At 40.6% G+C, this 20,033-nt stretch overlaps 1 protein-coding gene across 1 annotated transcript in view; it reads right to left on the bottom strand.

Annotated features, from left to right (window-relative positions):
• MYO3B (myosin IIIB) overlaps positions 1-20,033 on the bottom strand; it is a 265,479-nt gene that overhangs the window by 229,295 nt on the left and 16,151 nt on the right. The window contains exons 5-6 of the mRNA XM_078854729.1: positions 17,527-17,603; positions 1,706-1,851 (exon numbers count right to left, since the gene is read on the bottom strand). Coding sequence (XP_078710855.1) covers positions 1,706-1,851; positions 17,527-17,603 — 223 coding nt within the window. The remainder of the gene's footprint in view (positions 1-1,705; positions 1,852-17,526; positions 17,604-20,033) is intronic.

The following is a 20,033-nucleotide window of genomic DNA, read 5'->3' as shown; positions in this document are numbered from 1 at the left end:
GCATCACAATATCAACATGCTCAGTGCTGAAACTGCTAAAAAGGACATCAGATGTAGTATGGACAAGAGGAACTGGACTGAGATGGTCAAACACCACTAGATGGTCAAACAGCCGCCCTGATGGTAGCAACTTTTGGTCACTACTCACTATCCACCTGGACTGGATTTAAACCAGTTCCTAGAGATGACAAGCTCCATATCCCATTAGCAGTCCCTCTTCCCATCTAGCACCCACCATAATCTATGATGTCTTGTATAAGTGGATAGTTTCTAGTAGTGGCATTCTAGCTCGTAAAATGCAAAGCAGAAGAAAATCACTTCACTCAAAAAAATAATAATAAAAATTCTGCCATTAAGGAGTTTACATAGTAAATACACACTATTTATCTTATCAAAGTAGACACCCCATCTTACATATTGCAAAGTCATGCAGACATATATCAGTGAGTAGGGAGAGAGGTAAATCATACACAAAAATCAAAGCATCCACATGTCCCATTCCATAGATCTTCCTATCACTTGCTGTTATTTAACACTATGACATGATTACAGTCCTGCTAAACTGGTTTGAGTATTCATCTGATAAAATTTATGGACATTAGTTTTGAAATCTGGAGCCTCCCTTGCTGCTTTAATTGCCATGTCCTGTTTTATATTTGTGCCTCAGCAACAAGATGAACTGCTGCCTCAGTCTGAATAATTGTTGGAAGAGTGGTGGCAGTTCACATCTGGGTCGGGTACAAGGAGATAACATTATGACGCAGAACCGAAGACAGTCTCATCTGCATATAAATAGACCTAATCAGAAATGCAAATTGCAATCAGAAGAAATTTTAAAAGCCCGTGATAATTGTGCGATTGTTCAGATAAGAAAAGGTCAAACACTTTTATTGTCAAAGCTTTTAAACTGCTATCAGCCAGTGGCGATTCTTTCTTTACAAACGCAATGTGGAAAAGGCAACCATATGCCAATTTGCAGTCAACCTTGGACAAATTCTTGAGAGATTTTTCCTATTATGACCGTGACCCTCTTGTTAAACCCTATTTCGCACTGTCAATAAAATCCTGACTTGTCCTGTTAGAAACCCCAATCAGGTGATGATAAAGCAAAACAAAAACAGATGATGTGAAATGAAATATTTAGGTGATATTAATAAATATGGAGAGAGCTTCCATTTTCTTTTTATATGCATACTGCACATCTTATCATCCAAGGGTAAATTAAAAAAAGAAACGATGGACACAATTTAGTGCAACTGACAGATTGCTACATAACATTCTCAAAATTACATGTATTTCTTCCATAATCAGACAAGTCTAAGATTCCAGAGGAATGCCATTTAAAAACATTATGCTACATTTCAGATACTAGGTTCTGCCTATGTTGAAACAAATGCTTTTATCAACTACAGCTAAGAAAATTACATTTGCAGTCTATTGTTGAAGGTATATAAAATCAAAACCCAAGAGAAGAATAAAGTAAATATAGAATTCTATTATTTCAACGAGCCCTTACTATTAATTATTTCTAAAGTCAGATTGAATAGGAATCCTCATAATGATGACAACTCTTTTTTTATCTATTTTCCAGTGATGGTTTCTTACAATTCGAGGAGAAATTGTTTACCAAATATTTATTTTACTTCTCACTAGACTCCCTGTGAACAACAAACTAGTGAGTCAAGAGAGCCATCTAGTGCCATACCTTGGAATCTTAAAAAGCGTTTTCACAGGATGCATGTCAAATAAAGGTGGGTCTCCATCACCCAATTCAATAGCTGTGATCCCAAGGGACCATACGTCACACCGAGCATCATATGAGTAGTCAAACTGTTGTTCACAAGCAATGACCTATCAGATAAAAACAGGAAAAACAATGTATTAACCTTCTCATAAATTCACGCTGTGCTAGCATGACATTAATGTACTTTTGATTACCAAAAATCACATGCAATCCTATTTCTGCAGCTTTGCCTGCATTTCCCAGATGGAAATAGTCCTATAGAATTATAACCCTCTCCTTGTTTGTTTGTTTGTTTTTATTTAAAAAAATATTCCCACAAAATTTAATAGAGAATTATACCCCTGCTATAGAACTGTACAGGATGCTTCAAACAACTCCACAAAAAAATTCTCTATTAAATTCTATATATTTTAATTTCTACTGAAACCTATTGCAATTCTATTTCATACCTATTAATTTCTACAGCTATTTGTAAGGTGAAAAGGTGATTTGCATGATAAGAATATTCCATCGTTCACTCCCATCAGTCAATTTCTTGCAACTATACGTAGTTTGCCCCCTCTGGATTTGAGTAAACAGAAAAAGCTGAATCAATATATCATAGGCCTGATCTAAAGCCCATTGAAGTTAATGGAAGAGGGGGCTTTGGACCAGAACCTGTATGCATGCTGCCAGTGAAAGTCAGTGTCTACATTCATATTATCACAAGTTTCACAACTAGATATGAGCTCAAAACAAACCGCTAAATGTGAATGTCCACAAACCTTGCTGGGGAGGTCAAAAACCAAATCCAGGTTAAAATTTGATCCTTATCTCTATAAATGCATGAAACAAAACCTCAGACCCCAAAACTCCTTGCACTTACTGTGGTTTGGAATCGTGAGCCAAATTTTCCAGCTCAAACTCCTCAAACACCACCACCAAGTGCTCTGAAAACTTTTTACACTCTGCTGTGTCATTAATAGGTATGTGCACGGTTTTCTGAATGGGGTTAAATTAAATTGCAAATTTGTACTCACTATAAACAGAATTGCTGACAGCACAAATTATTTTCTTATAAAAGAAGTAAAGAGCATTGAATATACAAGATAAGAAAATCTAGCAGAGGCAGTAGAAGTTATGGTTAGAAAAAAAGCATCTCCTATGACAGCAATAATTTATTTTTAATCAAGTCTTTCCACTTGGTCGATCTAGTTTATTTGTTTGTCTAGAGCAAATTGATTCAGAAAAATTAGACCCCGCCCCACCTGAACTTTCTCGCAAAGCTAGAACCAAATGTTCAGATAACTCTCCTCCCTAATTTTTTTCACTTTAGTATGTCAGAGAAATTCCTGCTTCTATTCTGTTCTGTTTGGTTTCGTATATCACCCTCATCAGGGGGATGTCTGAGTGTTCTCCAGTAGTGCATTAAAGATTATCATCATCGTCATGTGAGGTTGTTTTTTTGCCTCTTATCCTCACTCAAGAGGTAAAATTAGAGTAAAAAGTTTGTGGGGGTTCATTCCATAATCTTGGACTGACCCCCAGGAAAGGTCCATCTCCTAAACAGACAAGCTTTACTCTTGACACTGGACAGTTCCATTGTATCTGAGGAGTGGAGTTGTCAATCACTGTCCGCATCTCAGAACTTTAGATCAGGGGTTCTCAAACTGGGGGTGGGGACTCCTCAGGGGGTCATGAGGTTATTACATGGGGGGTCGCGAGCTGTCAGCCTCCACCCCAAACCCACTTTGCCTCCAGCATTTATAATGGTGTTAAATATATTTTAAAAGTGTTTTTAATTTATAAGTGGGGGGTCGCACTCAGAGGCTTGCTATGTGAAAGGGGTCACCAGTGCAAAAGTTTGAGAACCACTGCTTTAGATGATCATGAAGGTATCATCCTAGGCCCAAGCAATTGAGTGCCTTGAAAATATGGACAAAGACCTTGAATTTGGCACGGTATTCTAGGGGACGCCAGTGTAAAGACCAGTTTGATGTGCTCACAGTAGCCCATGTTGCTAAAAAGATATGTTGTCATGTTCTGTACTAGTTACAGTTTCCAGGTGACTGCATGCCCAGGTATGTTGCAGTGCTGTAGGACTGGAAGCACCAAAATACCCCACAGGCAGAACAGGAATCAAGACATGCAGTAATTGTCTGTGTGGTCACTGTGGGCCAGAAGAGGTAGACATTTGCTGGGCTGCCTAGGCTGGCAGGACTCATGGAGTTAGCCATGCTAGCCACAGGGAAATAAAAGTAGAAGTCTAGTGATAAAACCTCTTCATGACATGTCCTGCTCCAGAGGTCTGGATAACTTTTATTTTTACAGTACCACATGAGACTTCGCACATACAGGATGATACTTTCCCTGCCAAGAGGAGTTTATAATTTAAGGGTATAATTCTACATCCATTGAAACCAATGCCAGCTTTGCCATTAACTTCATCAGGCCCTAAACTAGACAACATATGGACACACAAGACGGGGAAAGAGAAAGTAACACACAGGATTATGCAGTGGAGAAGTTTGGCACATGTACTTCTAATTTGGGGACAGGACGACAGACGCATTCGTGTGTACGTTTATAAGAACCGAAACATCAAACCCTTTTGAGATTTGCCTAGGACTATTTAGAACTGAAGTTATTTTTGTCTTGGCTTCAGTAGATATAGAACACGTAGAAAAGCATCGCTGCAAGCATATAATATACTGCTGAATGATTATGACTGGAGCTCTGCTAGCTGGAGACAAGCACTGTATAATTAGCACTGCTGACCCACCAGCTGAAAGTAGTCTTGAGGTTAAAGGGCTGAAGCTTCTTGGGAAAGGTGCTACTGTACTCAGTTGACAGCACGAGCTAAGCAGCTTATGAGGTATGTGAGCACAATGCTGAAAGCAGAGCAGAGTGTATAAAAAATGAAGCTGGTACAAAATTGTTACCCTTGCTCCAAGGAGAGCAAAACTGCTAACCATGCAAGTCCAACAAATAAAATAAACCAGCTGAATGTCTTTCCACATGACACTATGCAGCCTATTTAATTTAATCTGATCTCACCTTAGGGGTAAAAAATATTTTCGTAGGCCTTGTATACACTAGCGACATTTCCTAAAAATCTCTCACTGGTTCAGTTCCACTGGTGTTTAGCAACACTGGAAGAGCTGGTGACACCAAGGTGAGTGTCTCTCTCTCTCACACACATACACACAAGCCAGAGTAAACACGAGACCTAAATTGGTTCTTTATTCCCATTTCTTTATTCATGACTTCCAGATCTTATTCAAAGATGACATTTTTTTAAAACGTTTATCAATGAAAGACAAATTGTAATTGATTTTTTTAAGTTAATTGAATTTCAGAACAATTTATATTAGTAGCCAATTATTGATTAGGACACACAGCCTCCCTAACCCCTATCCTGTCAGTGCAGGGTTCATACACCGCAACACACACAGTTTTCACAGGGAATTAGGCTTGGGGGCTAAGGGGTAATGGAATCTTCTTCACACTGCAGAGAAGCTTACCAAGCCCTCCATATCTGTCATTCCAGCTGGATTGGAATAGCATCTAGAACCACTGCACCTTACAAAGGCAATTGTGGCAACTGGCTCTACAGACCTATGGGGTGTTCCTTCAGCTTCCCTCAAAGCCCCGCTTCATGCTGCCTATCTAGGAAGTCAGCACTCCTGGAGGCAAAGGGTGACATGATGCAAATGCCCCCACTCTGCACAGTAGATTTGGTGTTGTCCCACTGCTTTTCTGACCTTCTCGGATACTGTGCTGATAGATCAGTTTTTTCTTTAAGGACTTATCTGTAGCTTTCTGAATTCCATTGTATTGCTTCAATGCTGTTAGCAGCTCCAGCATAACTTTTTCATTCCTATTGCAGTTCATTGTAGCTTTAGTTTGACCTTCATCAAAACTTAAAAAAGAAAAAAAATAACCAAAAAAGAAGCTAAACTTTCTCTAGTTTGTTTAAATTCTTTATCCACTTCCCAAAAACATCTGTGTTCCCAATGACACGTCACTTTACTGAAATCATGTGAGTCAGCTCCCATAAGGGAGTGACTCAGAGGAAGTCACAAGCAGTTAGCCCATACAAAGCTAATTAAATTGACATTATTTTTCTCCTTCACTTTCTTGAAATGTCAAAAATATTTATCTGCTTGGCTACAAAGCTGCTACAATCTATCCCCGGATCGTGTTTGTCTAGATATTTGCATGGTCCTCATCACAGCATTGTGTGAGTTCTTCACAAATATTATGAAATTTGTCCTCAATACCCTGTGAGGCAGATGTAGCAGTTCCCCCATTTTGCAGTCAGGGAAGTGAAGTGAAGTATGGAGAGATTTAGTCTCAGGATCAGCTAAAGGTCACAGAGGTTAACTATGGCAGAGACAGGGAAGCAAATCCAGATCTCCTGAGTCCAAGTCCAGTGACTTAAAACACAAAGCCATCCTTTCCCCACATAAGCATGGCATGTTGCCATTGATTCTAATTCTAAAATCTATTGTCCGCAGTTTGACAGCAAAATTCACTCTTCATCTAAACTTTCTTAGAAAGTTTATTTACAAGCTATGCCAAAATAATTAAATGAGTGTCACAGGGAATTGCATTCATGATGGATGGTGTAGTGAAGGGATATCAGCACTGTTTCCAGAACAATGTCATTGAGCTTCTGTAGGCTTCACAAACAGTTTAAGGCCTACAATAGTTCAACAAAGAGGAGACAACATATGAAGCATCTTTTGATACTCTCCTCTCTACAGCAGCTGACAGCTTATGACTTTAGTAAATACGGTACATCCAAGTAAAACTACATTACATTAAAAATCCCGGCATCCCAGGTGAGAAGCACTTAAAAAAAATCAAATTCTATGTCCATCTATTGTGAGTTCTCTTTGTTTCCAAATAAATTTAATCTGCAATGAAACATGCATCCAAGTGCATTTCAGGCAGTTTTCCATCACTCACCTCTAGCAAAAGAAGCTGCTCAGAAAACACATTCCATTGGTTGCCACCTTGCTATTGAGTATGTAGAATGTATATGGATTGCATTATCACAGACTCTGAGTGATTACTGAACTGAAGACAAAAAGAAAAGGAGGACTTGTGGCACCTTAGAGACTAACCAATTTATTAGAGCATAAGCTTTCGTGAGCTACAGCTCACTTCCTCAGATGCATATCGTGGAAACTGCAGCAGGCTTTATATATACACAGAGAATATGAAACAATACCTCCTCCCGCCCCACTGTCCTGCTGGTAATAGCTGATCTAAAGTGATTTCCAGCACAAATCCAGGTTTTCTCACCCTCCACCCCCCCACACAAATTCACTCTCCTGCTGGTGATAGCCCATCACCAGCAGGAGAGTGAATTTGTGTGGGGGGGTGGAGGGGGGTGGAGGGTGAGAAAACCTGGCTTTGTGCTGGAAATCACTTTAGATAAGCTATTACCAGCAGGACAGTGGGGCGGGAGGAGGTATTGTTTCATATTCTCTGTGTATATATAAAGCCTGCTGCAGTTTGCACGATATGCATCCGATGAAGTGAGCTGTAGCCCAGGAAAGCTTATGCTCTAATAAATTGGTTAGTCTCTAAGGTGCCACAAGTCCCCCTTTCCTTTTTGCGAATACAGACTAACGCGGCTGCTACTCTGAAACCTGAACTGAAGACAGTTTGCCATTTATCTTGGGATTTGTTAGGGTTTTACCATTGTGTGCCCTTCACAGAAGCTTGTGGTGGGGTGGGAGGGAAAGTAAGATTCTGATTTATCGCTTCACCCATGGAAGATGATCATGGACAGCAAAGCAATTGTTTGGAGGTTGGTTTGTGCAGCTGGTCCCAGTTTCTATCTTGGCGCCTAAGGCCTTGTCTATACTACAAATGCTTTGCTGGTATAGCAATACTGGTATAGCTATTCCAACAGAGCACCCTGGCATAGATGCAACATATGCCAACGGAAGGAGTTTTTCTGTCAGCCTGGTAATACCACCTCCACAAACAACAATTAGCACTGTTGTGTCAGCATAGCTGCACCTACACTGATGGGTTTGCTGGCATAACTCCGTCTGCTCGGGCGAGGGGGGCTTCTCACACACACTGACCAATATAGCTATGCAGAAAAATCTTTGTATTGTAGGTCTGGCCTAAACCTGTGACTTCCTGGTCCCAAAACGATACTGCTACCTATTTTGAGTACTGTACTAAAGTTAATGCTCATTCTCCTGTGCATCCAATTCCACAGACCCTACAGTGGGGCTTCAGGACATATGTGGCTTTAAGGGACCAGATCCTGACCTAGTAATCACAGGCTCATTTTCAAGATCCACCCTTCCTGAAGAGCATCCGGGTTTTGTCCTGTCTTCTGAGATATAGCTGGTGTCTAGACAACCCTCTCAGAGCAAGAATCTTTTAAATTGAAACAAAAGGCAAAACATGGCAGTCTGCCTTCTCTGCAAGAGATCCAGAACCCCATATTCCTGGGGACACTTGCCCTTCTCTCAAAGAGTGCTTTAAGCCCCTCAGGTTCTCAGGGACTGATGTTTGAGATTTTCTTTTTTCTGCTCTCTGCTGTGGAAGGAGGCTAGAAAGGGAGAGGCACTAAAAGAAAATCATAGACCAGGGAGTACGTTACCTACCCTGCCTCCCTTGCTCAAATACATAGTCAGACTTGCACCATATCTAGGAGTGTTCTTCCTCATTGACCCAAGCACAGACTGAGGAGGATTTCACCTTGGCTACCATCCTCCAGGTCCAAAGCCTGGATCCTAGCAGAAGAGTGCAGTGTCTCTCACAACATATGCTTAGCATGATGTGGCCCTGCTCTCAGCTGGGACTTAGGCCCTACAGTAATACATTCATAAATATAATAATAAGTGCCAAACATTTCTTGAAATTTCTGTGCAATAAAATTCAAAATTGTATCTATGCTCTACTGCTACTATACTAGATTTATTGTATTGTTTTCCTACCAAATGAGTTCGATTTTCAGAAATTTCAATATTCATTCATCTTCATGGCAGATAATACCAATTCAGAGGAAGGTGCAAGAATCTTCTTTAGAGGCATTTATGAAATAGCCTATCCTGGGAGAAGTTTCTTCCTAACCCCAGATAGTTAATGACTGGTTTATGCCCTAGATAATTTAAGATTAATATCCCCTTTTGTTTTTAATCTTATCTGATGTAATGCATGCTGTGAAAACAAAACTAACCTCTAAAAAGAGTTCTTTCAGTAATGCGTCTTATAAGCAGTGCTCTGAAAATAGATATTTGCCACACATGCATTACACGTGCTGTAAATACATATTTTCAAAATTTTCCTCACAAAAGGCAGAAAGGCCACACATTTTCTTCTTAGATTTATTTTCTATTACAAAATGTAAACAAGCTTTGCATGCACGATCATTTTTAAATTACTTTCAGGCAACAAAAAAAATAAAATAAATTTGTTTTTATACTTTCTGATTTCTCACCTGTTTAAGTTGTCTCCCTTTACCATGTGGATTCCAAGAGTTTCTTGTGGTAATCAGAATTTACAATCAAAAAAAAGTTTCATATTTGAATGGCACCTAAATGCATAGTCAAAATGCTCATATCAGAAGAGCTAATTTTAGCTAAATAGAAGTTAAAGCAAAGAGACCTAAAGCTATTAACCCAGGGCTGACCTTGAGTCCCATGATGTAGGCAAGTGAGCAGTGAACAAGATAAATTGAAGGCTGGAAAATGGGGGAACATGCTGGGTGCTTTTTAGAGGATTGTATGCACCGCACATGTCTATTTAGAATTAACTTTGAAACACAGAGTACAATTTTCAAATGAATGCAATTCTGTGATTTGGGCGGGGAGTTGGAATTTCTGTTCCAGGTATTAGATGCCTTTTAACTACAGGTACAAACCTGATTTTTAGGGTTCATATAGTTTAGGTTTAAACAAAAGAAACCTGCTCTAAGATGAAATCTGGCATAAGGCGACTTCTTGGAGCAAAAATCCTGGCCCTGAACCCGAAAGCCCTTTATTCACATGAATATTGGATGTCAGAAGGACTGCTCTTGTGAAAGTTTGCAGGATCAACCCATTGCTTCAGATATTTTTCAAATATATGAATGTAAACAAAAATATTGTGCTAGTTTAATATTTGTGTTTATATAATGTGGAGAGAGCACCTCATATTACAGTATGACACTGCAAGTGTTTTCTCATTGTTCCAACATTCCGTTTATTCTCTCTCTGTCCAAAAAAAAAAAAAAAAAAAATCAGATTCAAAGCCATAAAATAAACAGGAGTTTTTTAAAATAAAAGGTGCTGTGGGTATATCCAGTTGAGCACCTGCTCCTCTAACATTCTCAAGAGCAGGCTCTTGTGCACTGAAGTAGCAAATTTCATGGAGATGTCTATTTCACCAAGGAGGAGGAAAGCATTTTGCTGTTACTGGAATAATCTTGCTGAATGCTATGTTCTCTTGGCTGGTAACACGGACCCAAAACCAGGAGCTGATACAGCATCAGACTCCTCGTTTGAAGTCCTGGCACCATTTAGGTCAACAGCAAAACTCCCGCTGATTTCTAGGATAGATGCTAGCAATGAAATCTTGGCTCCACTGAACTTATATGATATCTTTTCCAAGGTGGAAGTCCCTATTATAGCTATATGTCACTCTCCTATCCGTACAGCTCTTCAACGGACACATTTTTAAATGTTTTGTGCTCAACAGCCCCATAAGTAACTAGTATCTATGCACCTCTGTCATTTTCTGATGGTTATAAGTAAAGTGTAAAAGTTGGTGTCCATGCTACCTCAGTCTGTGTTGTTTTTAAGTCACCCCCAATGTCTGTCCCAGATCCTGTATGGCAATTCCTGTTCCTAAAACTAGATTTGGTACAGGGTGAAAGTGTGCTGATTCACTTAGGTTTACACTTAAGTTCTGAGGTTCAGATTTCAGGCTGGACCAGGTCAAGAGTTTAGCTTTAATAATTGCTAAAATCTTGTGAGCTTCTCTTGCAAAGTTTTGGATGAATGTGTCAGAACTCAAATGAGATCATCTGATTTTGTGATATTTTCACTATTCAGGGTAAGAATCTTACAAAAACCACAGCACTGTTCCTTTGACCACTTCTGAACCAGAACTGGAAATGAGACACCACTCCCCTCCCTTTATTATTATTATATTTTTTTTAAGACTTGGAATTAAAGATATATAAGTGAGTTCAATTCAAAGGTTTCAAATTTGACTCTCCTTCCTTGCCCCCGGAGCATTTTAGGGATGACAGAGAGAGATTTGAGGTAACTTATTTAACAGGTGACAAGTAGTATGTATAAAGTAACCTCAGCAATGATTCTGCTGAATCTAGCCTGGCTGTATTCTCTGTTTCAGTCTCTGCAACTGAGCTTGTATGTGTGAGGTGATTATGACTGACATAATAACCAACTCTTAAGTTTACTTCTTAGGTTTAATCTTTTTTTTCCCCCCTGAGCTCTTCAGCTGCTTCTATACAGCTTAATTTCTGTACAATTATCCCCCACTTTCACTTTCCAACCATATTTTGGTTAAACCCAGAATATGCACTGATCTCTTGCTCTTTTTTCTCTGTCCTGATGCTATTATTTGACATACAAATACATCAGAAAAACATCTCTGAAAAGCCCAATTACTCACTGGGGGCTTAGTCCAATTTCCTCATTTTTTTCTAAACCATATGCTTTCAGTTTCTCTGAATCGTATTATTTCCTATTGACCCACTTGTTTTAAGCTGTTTCAGGGTTCTCCTCTGCTGTTTCTCCATAGACACCCCCACATATCAAAAACATCAGGCAAAAAGGAGCAAGGAAACTTTCTTTGCATGCTGCCCTATGTTTTCTCTTCACTGTACAAGTTTCCATTAGCTTTCACTAATCTTACCTTAGACTCACTGGAAAATTTTGTTTTCAAAAAGCTGTTATCAAGGAGGATTTTTCAAGTTCTCATAGTTCTAGATTTTCATCTTTCATAGCACAATTTACACATGCATTAAAAAGAACTACGAAGGCATCACAAAAAGTAATGCAAATCCTACAGCTGATGGAATATAAATGTGTCATTCACACAAACACAAGGAAACCAGCCATAATGATGTAAGCCCTTAAGTCTTACAGTACTTGAAATATTGAAAAGATAGATCAGGGAGCAGCATAATCAGGGTTGAAAAGATTAGATTTTTATCAGTAAATATCAATTTCACTGTACATACACGCACAAACCTATGAAAAAATATATCCATCAATAATAATCAAAATTTACAGATAGGCAGTGTAAAAAAAGTGCTGCTTGAGAACTAATAGAGTTTGACTTTAAGGATACTTTCTATATTGAACATGTGATGTTGACAATTTGTATTTCAACAGTTACAAAACTTTCACGTTTTGAATCTCAACTCCTACTGTCATTAAATGATCATTGTCTGATTTCCCCTATTGTCTAACACCCCCCCACATAATTTCCCACACCTATGAACATTTAAATCAATAAAATTAGAAAAAATGTTTAAAACCCATAATTTTGTACAACTATGAAAATTTAATTGCTAAGAATTTTACAAATGTTCAAAACTTAACATCGATATTATCCCTCAAAATTTTTTTTTTAAATCAAATTCTGCCAAGCCTAAGCATAATGGATAGTTGAGCATTGTGCAGTTATTTCGCAGAGTTGTATGTCTACAGTGCTGAGCAGTGCATACATAGTGGCTCACACATGCATGCTTACTTGCTGAGGGTGAATGTGCTTAGGATGCTGGATTACTTGGAAACATCTTTTCAGAACAGGAACTTCAAAAAGAGCTGCCCCTGTTCTGATGTGGTACGTACACAGTCATTACGTGTAACCATATTTTCAGACCACTTACATCAAAATGTCCATTTATTTCTTTGGATTCTTATTCAAATTATTTTTATTATTTTCCAGCGAGATAATTAGAAGGGGGGTGGAGAGCAGGAAATTTGAGTAAGATTTCAACCATTAACCCTGACAGTAATTACTGAAGAAAAACACTACTGTAAACAGCATCCTTAATTATCTGGGTTTCATAAGAATATTCTGTCTTCATAGCCCTTGGCAATGTCAGAATGAATGGTCTAAACTGTTTTTAGAGTGTCTTTAAGCAAGGTGATGTCATAAATAATGATGGCACAGTGGTTACTAAGGTGTCTCATGTCTCTTCTGTGACGTCAGCTGGTTGTTATGGAGATGGTAAAATATCAACCATTCTTTGTGAGTCTGTACGAGATCAATTTTTGGATCCATTACAGCAGGTTCATTTCTCTGCTCAACTGTAATCAGTTTTCCATGGCAAAAGAAAGAAGACCAGATGGGACTGTAACATTTTAAAAAAGAAACAAATGTTTGCATTATATTCAAAACTGCATGCCGTATGATACAGACCTTTGCTTGTTTACAACAGATGCAGAATGTAAGCTCTATCCCAAATAGCCTGTGGTTCAAACAGATGATATGTTCCATCATTTTTGTTGGAGGCCACTATTTTTGTTTAGATTTAATATTGCGCATTCTCTCTCTTTTTGTGTGTTTTTGTACCATTTTATAAAACACAGACTCCTGCAATATTTGCAGTTAAAGGGATACTGTCAAGGTTATTGTTCTCTGTCATGCAGTCACTGCAAATGCAGGTGGGTTAGTTCACTTTTAATCTAAAAGTAAGACAAAATCTCCTTAAGCTGCATGAAATGGAATGAACAGTAAAAATACAGTGGGTAGGCTGTTATAAAAGTGCACTGAGTCAGTTCTCTTGCCTAAGAAGCTTGATGGGGACCCTTTAATTTTCTTCATTTCTATTCCATGTTATGTCCAAGGATCTAAACATGCTTTGCTACTTATGAGCATATAGAAGCCTTGCACCCCACGGGACTAAGCCAACCAATTCCACTAATAGTCTACCTAGACTATTCGCAGTCTCAGCGACTTGTGACCCCCTCTATGCTTAGCCTCTCACGGTCCTTCCTCATCTATCCAGTGTTTGGCGCCAGTGCTGCAGGCTGGCAAGGAGCTGAGCTAGAGCTCTTTATCTCTTGGCACGCCTCCTCATGCTGTTTGCTATGTCCCTGGCAGGCTAGCTGGTAGCATTTGTGGGTGAAGGAGTTACATGATTAAGCAGATGTTGGGTGCCTGGTCACAAGCGGGGAAAAATCACTGGCCAAGCTAAGTCTTCACAGAAAAAGACCGAGTAAAACCTAAGGCGGAGCTGGTAATATGCTGTTCACTCTGGGAATTAGCTCAGTTCATGCGGAGCGCCCTCTGCTGGTGGTGTCCCGTCCATCTCTCGCCCTAGATTGGCGTCTCGACCCGCGTTGCTCCCAGCTCGCGGCGTCCTCTTCAGGACACTGCCCCTCCGGCAGTGCCCACTGCTCCGGTCTCATCCCCTTCTGGGGGTTTGGTGTTATCAGCAGTCCTTCTCTTCGCCCCAGCCACAATGGCCAACTACACCCCAAAGTCTAACCCACTTTGCCAGGGGTCTGGTGCAGTCCGTGATGGCCACTCCTAACGGCCAGGAGAAAGTGCAAGGAGGAGGGGGGGGACCCAGGCCCACTCTCTACTCTGGGTCCCGACCCAGGGACCCTTTGGCGGCAGCCTTCCTGCCTGCCCTCCTTCTCTCCCTTTGTCCGTCTCTCTCCCCGGGTCGTTTCCCCTTTGGCCCCTTTGCACCGGGTAGGCCCTTTTTCTCAGGGCCTGCGGCCCGGCAGGTACTGGGCGGGACTTCCCTTCTGCTCCCCCTGCCTGCTCAGCACCACGCTGTCCCTGGAGCTAGTCTCCTCACACAGGAGACAGATCTTCACCCTCTGAAGGCCTGGGAGAGACTGCCTGCTCCCTTCCTGGGCAGCCTTTATATAGGGCCTAGCCTAGCCCTGATTGGCTGGCTGTAATACTGGCCCTGATTGGCTCTCTAAAGGCCCTCCCTGATTGGCTGCCACCTTGCGCAGCCACTCTGGCCTGTTGTAGCCCAATCTGGCATGGGGGTGGGGCATCGCCCCACCACATGCACATTAAAGATTAAAATGAAAGAAACATCTACAGTCTTAGAATCTTAACAGTTCACCTTATCTGCAGGAGGCAATTAGAGTTTTGTGTGTTTGTTTTAAACAAGAACTCAATGGAATTAACCCTGAAGCTCAGGTGGAATTTTAGGGGTCTAAAGCTGAATGTATCATTCCCTGACTTCTGATCAACATAAGACAGCAACATGCAGTGTAACAGACTTGCTACATCTAAGGCTGGTGCTCTTTCAAAAGGCTGGTGCACATGTTCTTCATAAAGAATGATTTCCATGTGGTGAATATTAGCTATCTTTATGCACAGTTGATATTATGGAACCTACATTTATTTCCTTGTTTTTACTGTAAAATTGTGTGTCATATGAGTGCCATCTGAACCTTGATTTTAGACTATTTGTCTTTAGTTGAACACTTTCATGTACAGATTGTGGGCTAAGGGCTAAAGAAGGCAGAGCTGAATCTAGGTTTTGCAGGACTCCATCTGCTTTCCTTCAAGTCTGTAAGTGGGAGACCTGGGTTCAAGTCGCAGCTCTACATCAGGCACAGCAGGATTCAAATCTGGTTTTCCCATATCCCAGGTCAGTACTTTAATCATGAGATCATCACCTATTCTGGGGTGGGCTGGTGACTCTCTCTCTGTCTCTTATTTTTTGTAGAAAATGTCTAAAGGTCTCAGGTTAATCCCCATACAGAATGGAAATTTTTTTGAAATCTTCAAAATATCACCAGGATGGGAAAACCATTTTCCACCCATTCCTGCACAATATATAATTTATATATATAAAAGTAAGAACAAGTTCAGTGGACACTAGCATCCTCATTAATTTAAACTTCCTGTTTACTATGGGGATGTTTAGTTCAATACAGTAATAGATAAGGATAAACATTACTACTTATAACTTTGATAGCACACAAGAGTAGTGTACTAACTACCAACCCATTCCTTTTAAATACGTTCCCAGTGCTCAGTTCTTCCAGGACAGTATGATAATATTGACCACCTTCAGAACTAAGAAAATAGAGCCACAAAACAAGTCAACTAATCAACTGAAGAAAAATTATATCCATTTTGCTAAGCCCAGTAATCTTAGCACGTGTTATGGAAGAAGTATATCTTATCACTGTAATGGTGTGGCTCCCACCTCTCACAAGTGCCTCTTCTGCTCGGGTGTCTCTACAGTCTTTAAACATGCCTGGCCCAGGTATCAGGCTATATCCCTGGGGCTTCCTCCCTGAAGGCAATGGTTTCACCCTCTGTGGTCTGTTCTGGCTCCAGATCACTAGCTAGGCCACTAAGTAGTTCAGATCCCCTTCTAGGGGTTTATCGCTGTCCAATTATAGGCCGCTTCCCCAGTGGCCTATAGAAGGGACCCAGGTCCGCCCAGAAACCCTAAGAATAGCAGCCACTCACCGCTGTGTGCTTTTAATGAAACTGCTTTCAGTTCCCTTGACCACTTCCCCACCACCCCAATCTTCACTGATGCTTCATCCTTATCTCGGGGCTCTTCCGTGTTCAGGCCCAGCAGCCAGACAGGAGCTCTTTCTCGCTTCCCCGGTCCCTGCCAGCATTGAGCTGTCTGCAGTGCTGTAGTTCCCTTTGGCTAGCCAGGAGCATTGTCTGCATTCCTCTGGCTCCAGGAAGGACCTGCTTGTGTCTGGCTCTGCAGCTCCTTTTTATATGACCCTCCTGGGCCTTGATTGGCTGTTCCCTGCAGCCTTTCTGATTGGCTAGCCCTTTGAGGCCTCCCCCTGATTGGCTGATTCCTGCACAGTCTCTCTAGGCCGCTCGGAGAACTTAGCGCCACTGCTCTTTTCCTGGCCTAGTCCACCCTGTCACAATCACAAATAAACTGCTAAAGGTATTTGAAAACACTGACTGATGTGCCACCCATCCTGCACAAGAGCATGTGGAAAGGACCAGATTACTTCCAGAACTCTGGATTTCTACTGTAGCACAGAGTCCACATATGACCCCCCTCCCCAGGTTGGTGAAACACCTGGGGATGGGGGACTGGCAAGGGATGAGCCCAAAAAGACAGAGCAGGCTGGGAATCTGGATCCCCAACTAAGCAGATAACAGCCAACTGAGCAAAGGGGCTCACTTAATCTGCTGTACTGTAACACCCCACTTAAGGATAAGACCTATAGAATATAATAGAGATAAAATAATAGGATTAGATGTATATATATTATGCTAAAAACCCACAGAATTTCATAGAGGATTAGATCCCTTCTATAGGCTTTTTGAACCATATAGAGTTCTATAGTTGGAATATAATTCTGTACTAAAATCCACTGAATGATTCACAGAAATCCATGGAAAAGCGATCTATTAAATTCTATAGGACACTCCCATAAGTGCCTCCCCTTGCCATGGCAGGAGCAATAGCCATTGGCCCTGCTCTGTTACTCTGCAGAGGAGAATCACAGAGCGTAAAGCTAGAGTTATTTCATGCCTTAAGGAAGCATTACCGTAAGTTTCCTGTAGATTAGCCTATAGTTTTATGGAAAAGCTGCAAACAATCCTCTTTAATAGAAGAGGATAATGCCTCTGTTATTAAAGGAATCTAATTTGTCAATTCATCCCATTGCATAAGAGATGTGGAAGGAAATGAAACAGACCCATAGCTGGGAACCACCAAATGCTTTTTCTGGTTATTATAGGTATCAGATTTTTGAGTCAATGTAGAATTGGGACAAAATTGTGTATTGCAATGAACAGAGGCAACACAGATAAAATAAAGAAAATGCTTTGCCCACCTCAGGTGCCATCCAAAAGGGTGTTCCCACTGAAGTGTTTCTGCGTAGCCGGGTGCTGGTGAGCTGGGCTGAAACACCTGAAATAAAATGGATTCAGATTTTGGCCTAAAATTAATGATATACTTTCAGTTCAGATTATATCAAGTCTCAGGAAAACAAATACATGATCCTTAAACCAAATCTGGAAAACAACAGTCAAAATCAGAGCAAGATGTATCATTTGTACAAAATTATTTATTAGATGAATTTCACATTTTGCTTTAATCATGACTTGTTCAAGGGCAGATCACAACTTTCTCTAACATATTTGTTATTCAGAATTGTTCAAATAATTGCTCTGAATAATTCTTGGCTTGAAGCTCATTCATTCAAATTCAAACTATTTGACTGGTTACCTAAATCACATGGTCTCTTTCTATTTGCTGACTGGATGAATACAACTTAATCAAGCCTGTAATGCAAGTGCTCACAGAAAGTGAATCTAAAACTTATTTTTCACAAATATTCCCCAATTTTCAGCTAAAATTCACTCTCTGAACCTTTCTGCCTTCCAGAAGATTCACAAATGCCCCAGTTCAGCAAAGCTCTTAAGTACATGCTTAGGTCCATGCCTGTGAAGGAAAGCACTGAAGCTCATCTTAACCTTTAGTGTGTAATAAAATAAAGTACATGCTTCAGTGCTTTGCTGAAGAGGAATGAACTAATGTGACAAGTGCAAAAGCAAACACATACAGAGAGCAAAAAGAGTCAAATCAAATTCATTAAAAAATTTGAATAATGTACACAGAAAATGTTCTGCTCTATTCAGTCAACCCCGGTCAAAATACAGTTGAACCTTGGAGTTTCTGAGATTCCAAAAGATTTTACCACTAAGCCAATATTGTCTTCAAAGTATTTCAAATGAATGGGGTTTTTTTCATAAAACATAATGTTGCCTTCCTACAGTATTATCCACAGACAGAGAAAAAATTGTGGAATAGATATAATTTAGCAATGTTTGCTGCTAATAAATAAGAAATTTGGAAGCTGGAACATCAGCTTCCTCAGTTTACACTGTTACCACCCATCCATCCTGCAGTATGCTTCCCAGTATGGTTAGACAGACATGCACTAGCTTTGCTCAAACTAGCTTGCTAAAAATAGCACTGTAACGAGGGCATCAGCTTGGGCTAACCATCCAAGTACATACCCAGAGATTATATCCTCAGGGGGACAATCCAAACTGCCCTCTGGGCTACCCCAGCTACATGCAGTAGCTCAAGCAGAGCTACTGAGCGTCCGTCTACCCATGCTGCAGTGCAGACATTCCTTACGTCTAAGATCCAATACGGTATTTTATTTTTAATCTCAGCATGATTGCAGCCCTTCAGTGATTCCCCCAGTATCACTCTGAACCATGTATTGGTTGCAGCCCTACAGCAAACTTATTTATTTAACTCTGATTCCTACTCACACCTGCAGAATTTGTAGCTGCTATATATAGACTTGTCTATGATACAACCGCATTCGCGCCAACCCCTCAGACAGAGACAAACTCCTACAAGATCTCTATCAAGCATTCTTACAACTACAATACCCACCTGCTGAAGTGAAGAAACAGATTGACAGAGCCAGAAGAGTACCCAGAAGTTACCTACTACTGGACAGGCTCAACAAAGAAAACAACAGAACACCACTAACCATCACCTTCAGCCCCCAAATAAAACCTCTCCAACGCATCCTCAAGGATCTACAACCTATCCTGAAGGACGACCCATCACTCTCACAGATCTTGGGAGACAGGCCAGTCCTTGCTTACAGACAGCCCCCCAATCTGAAGCAAATACTCGCCAACAACCACGCACCACACAACAGAACCACTAACCCAGGAACCTATCCTTGCAAGAAAGCCCGTTGCCAACTGTGTCCACATATCTATTCAGGGGACACCATCATAGGACCTAATCACATCAGCCACACTATCAGAGGCTCGTTCACCTGTACATCTACCAGTGTGATATATGCCATCATGTGCCAGCAATGCCCCTCTGCCATGTACATTGGTCAAACTGACAGTCTCTACGTAAAAGAATAAATGTGCACAAATCAGACGTCAAGAATTATAACATTCAAAACCAGTTGGAGAACACTTAATCTCTTCGGTCACTCGATTACAGACCTAAAAGTTGTAACTCTTCAACAAAAGAACTTCAAAAACAGACTCCAATGAGAGACTGCTGAATTGGAATTAATTTGCAAACTGGATACAATTAACTTAGGCTTGAATAGAGACTGGGAGTGGATGGGTCATTACACAAAGTAAAACTATTTCCCCTTGTTTATTCCCCCCCACCATTCCTCAGACGTTCTTGTCAACTGCTGGAAATGGCCCACCTTGACTATCACTACAAAAAGTTTCCCCCGCTCTCCTGCTGGTAATAGCTCACCTTAAGTGATCACTCTCGTTACAGTGTGTATGGTAACACCCATTGTTTCATGTTCTCTATGTATATAAATCTCTCCACTGC

This window comes from Lepidochelys kempii, chromosome 11 (genome assembly GCF_965140285.1).
Source record: "Lepidochelys kempii isolate rLepKem1 chromosome 11, rLepKem1.hap1, whole genome shotgun sequence".
NCBI classification, from domain to species: Eukaryota; Metazoa; Chordata; order Testudines; family Cheloniidae; genus Lepidochelys; species Lepidochelys kempii.
The sequence above is the reverse complement of the archived record's forward strand: the minus strand, read 5'-3'. Positions and strand labels throughout refer to the sequence as shown.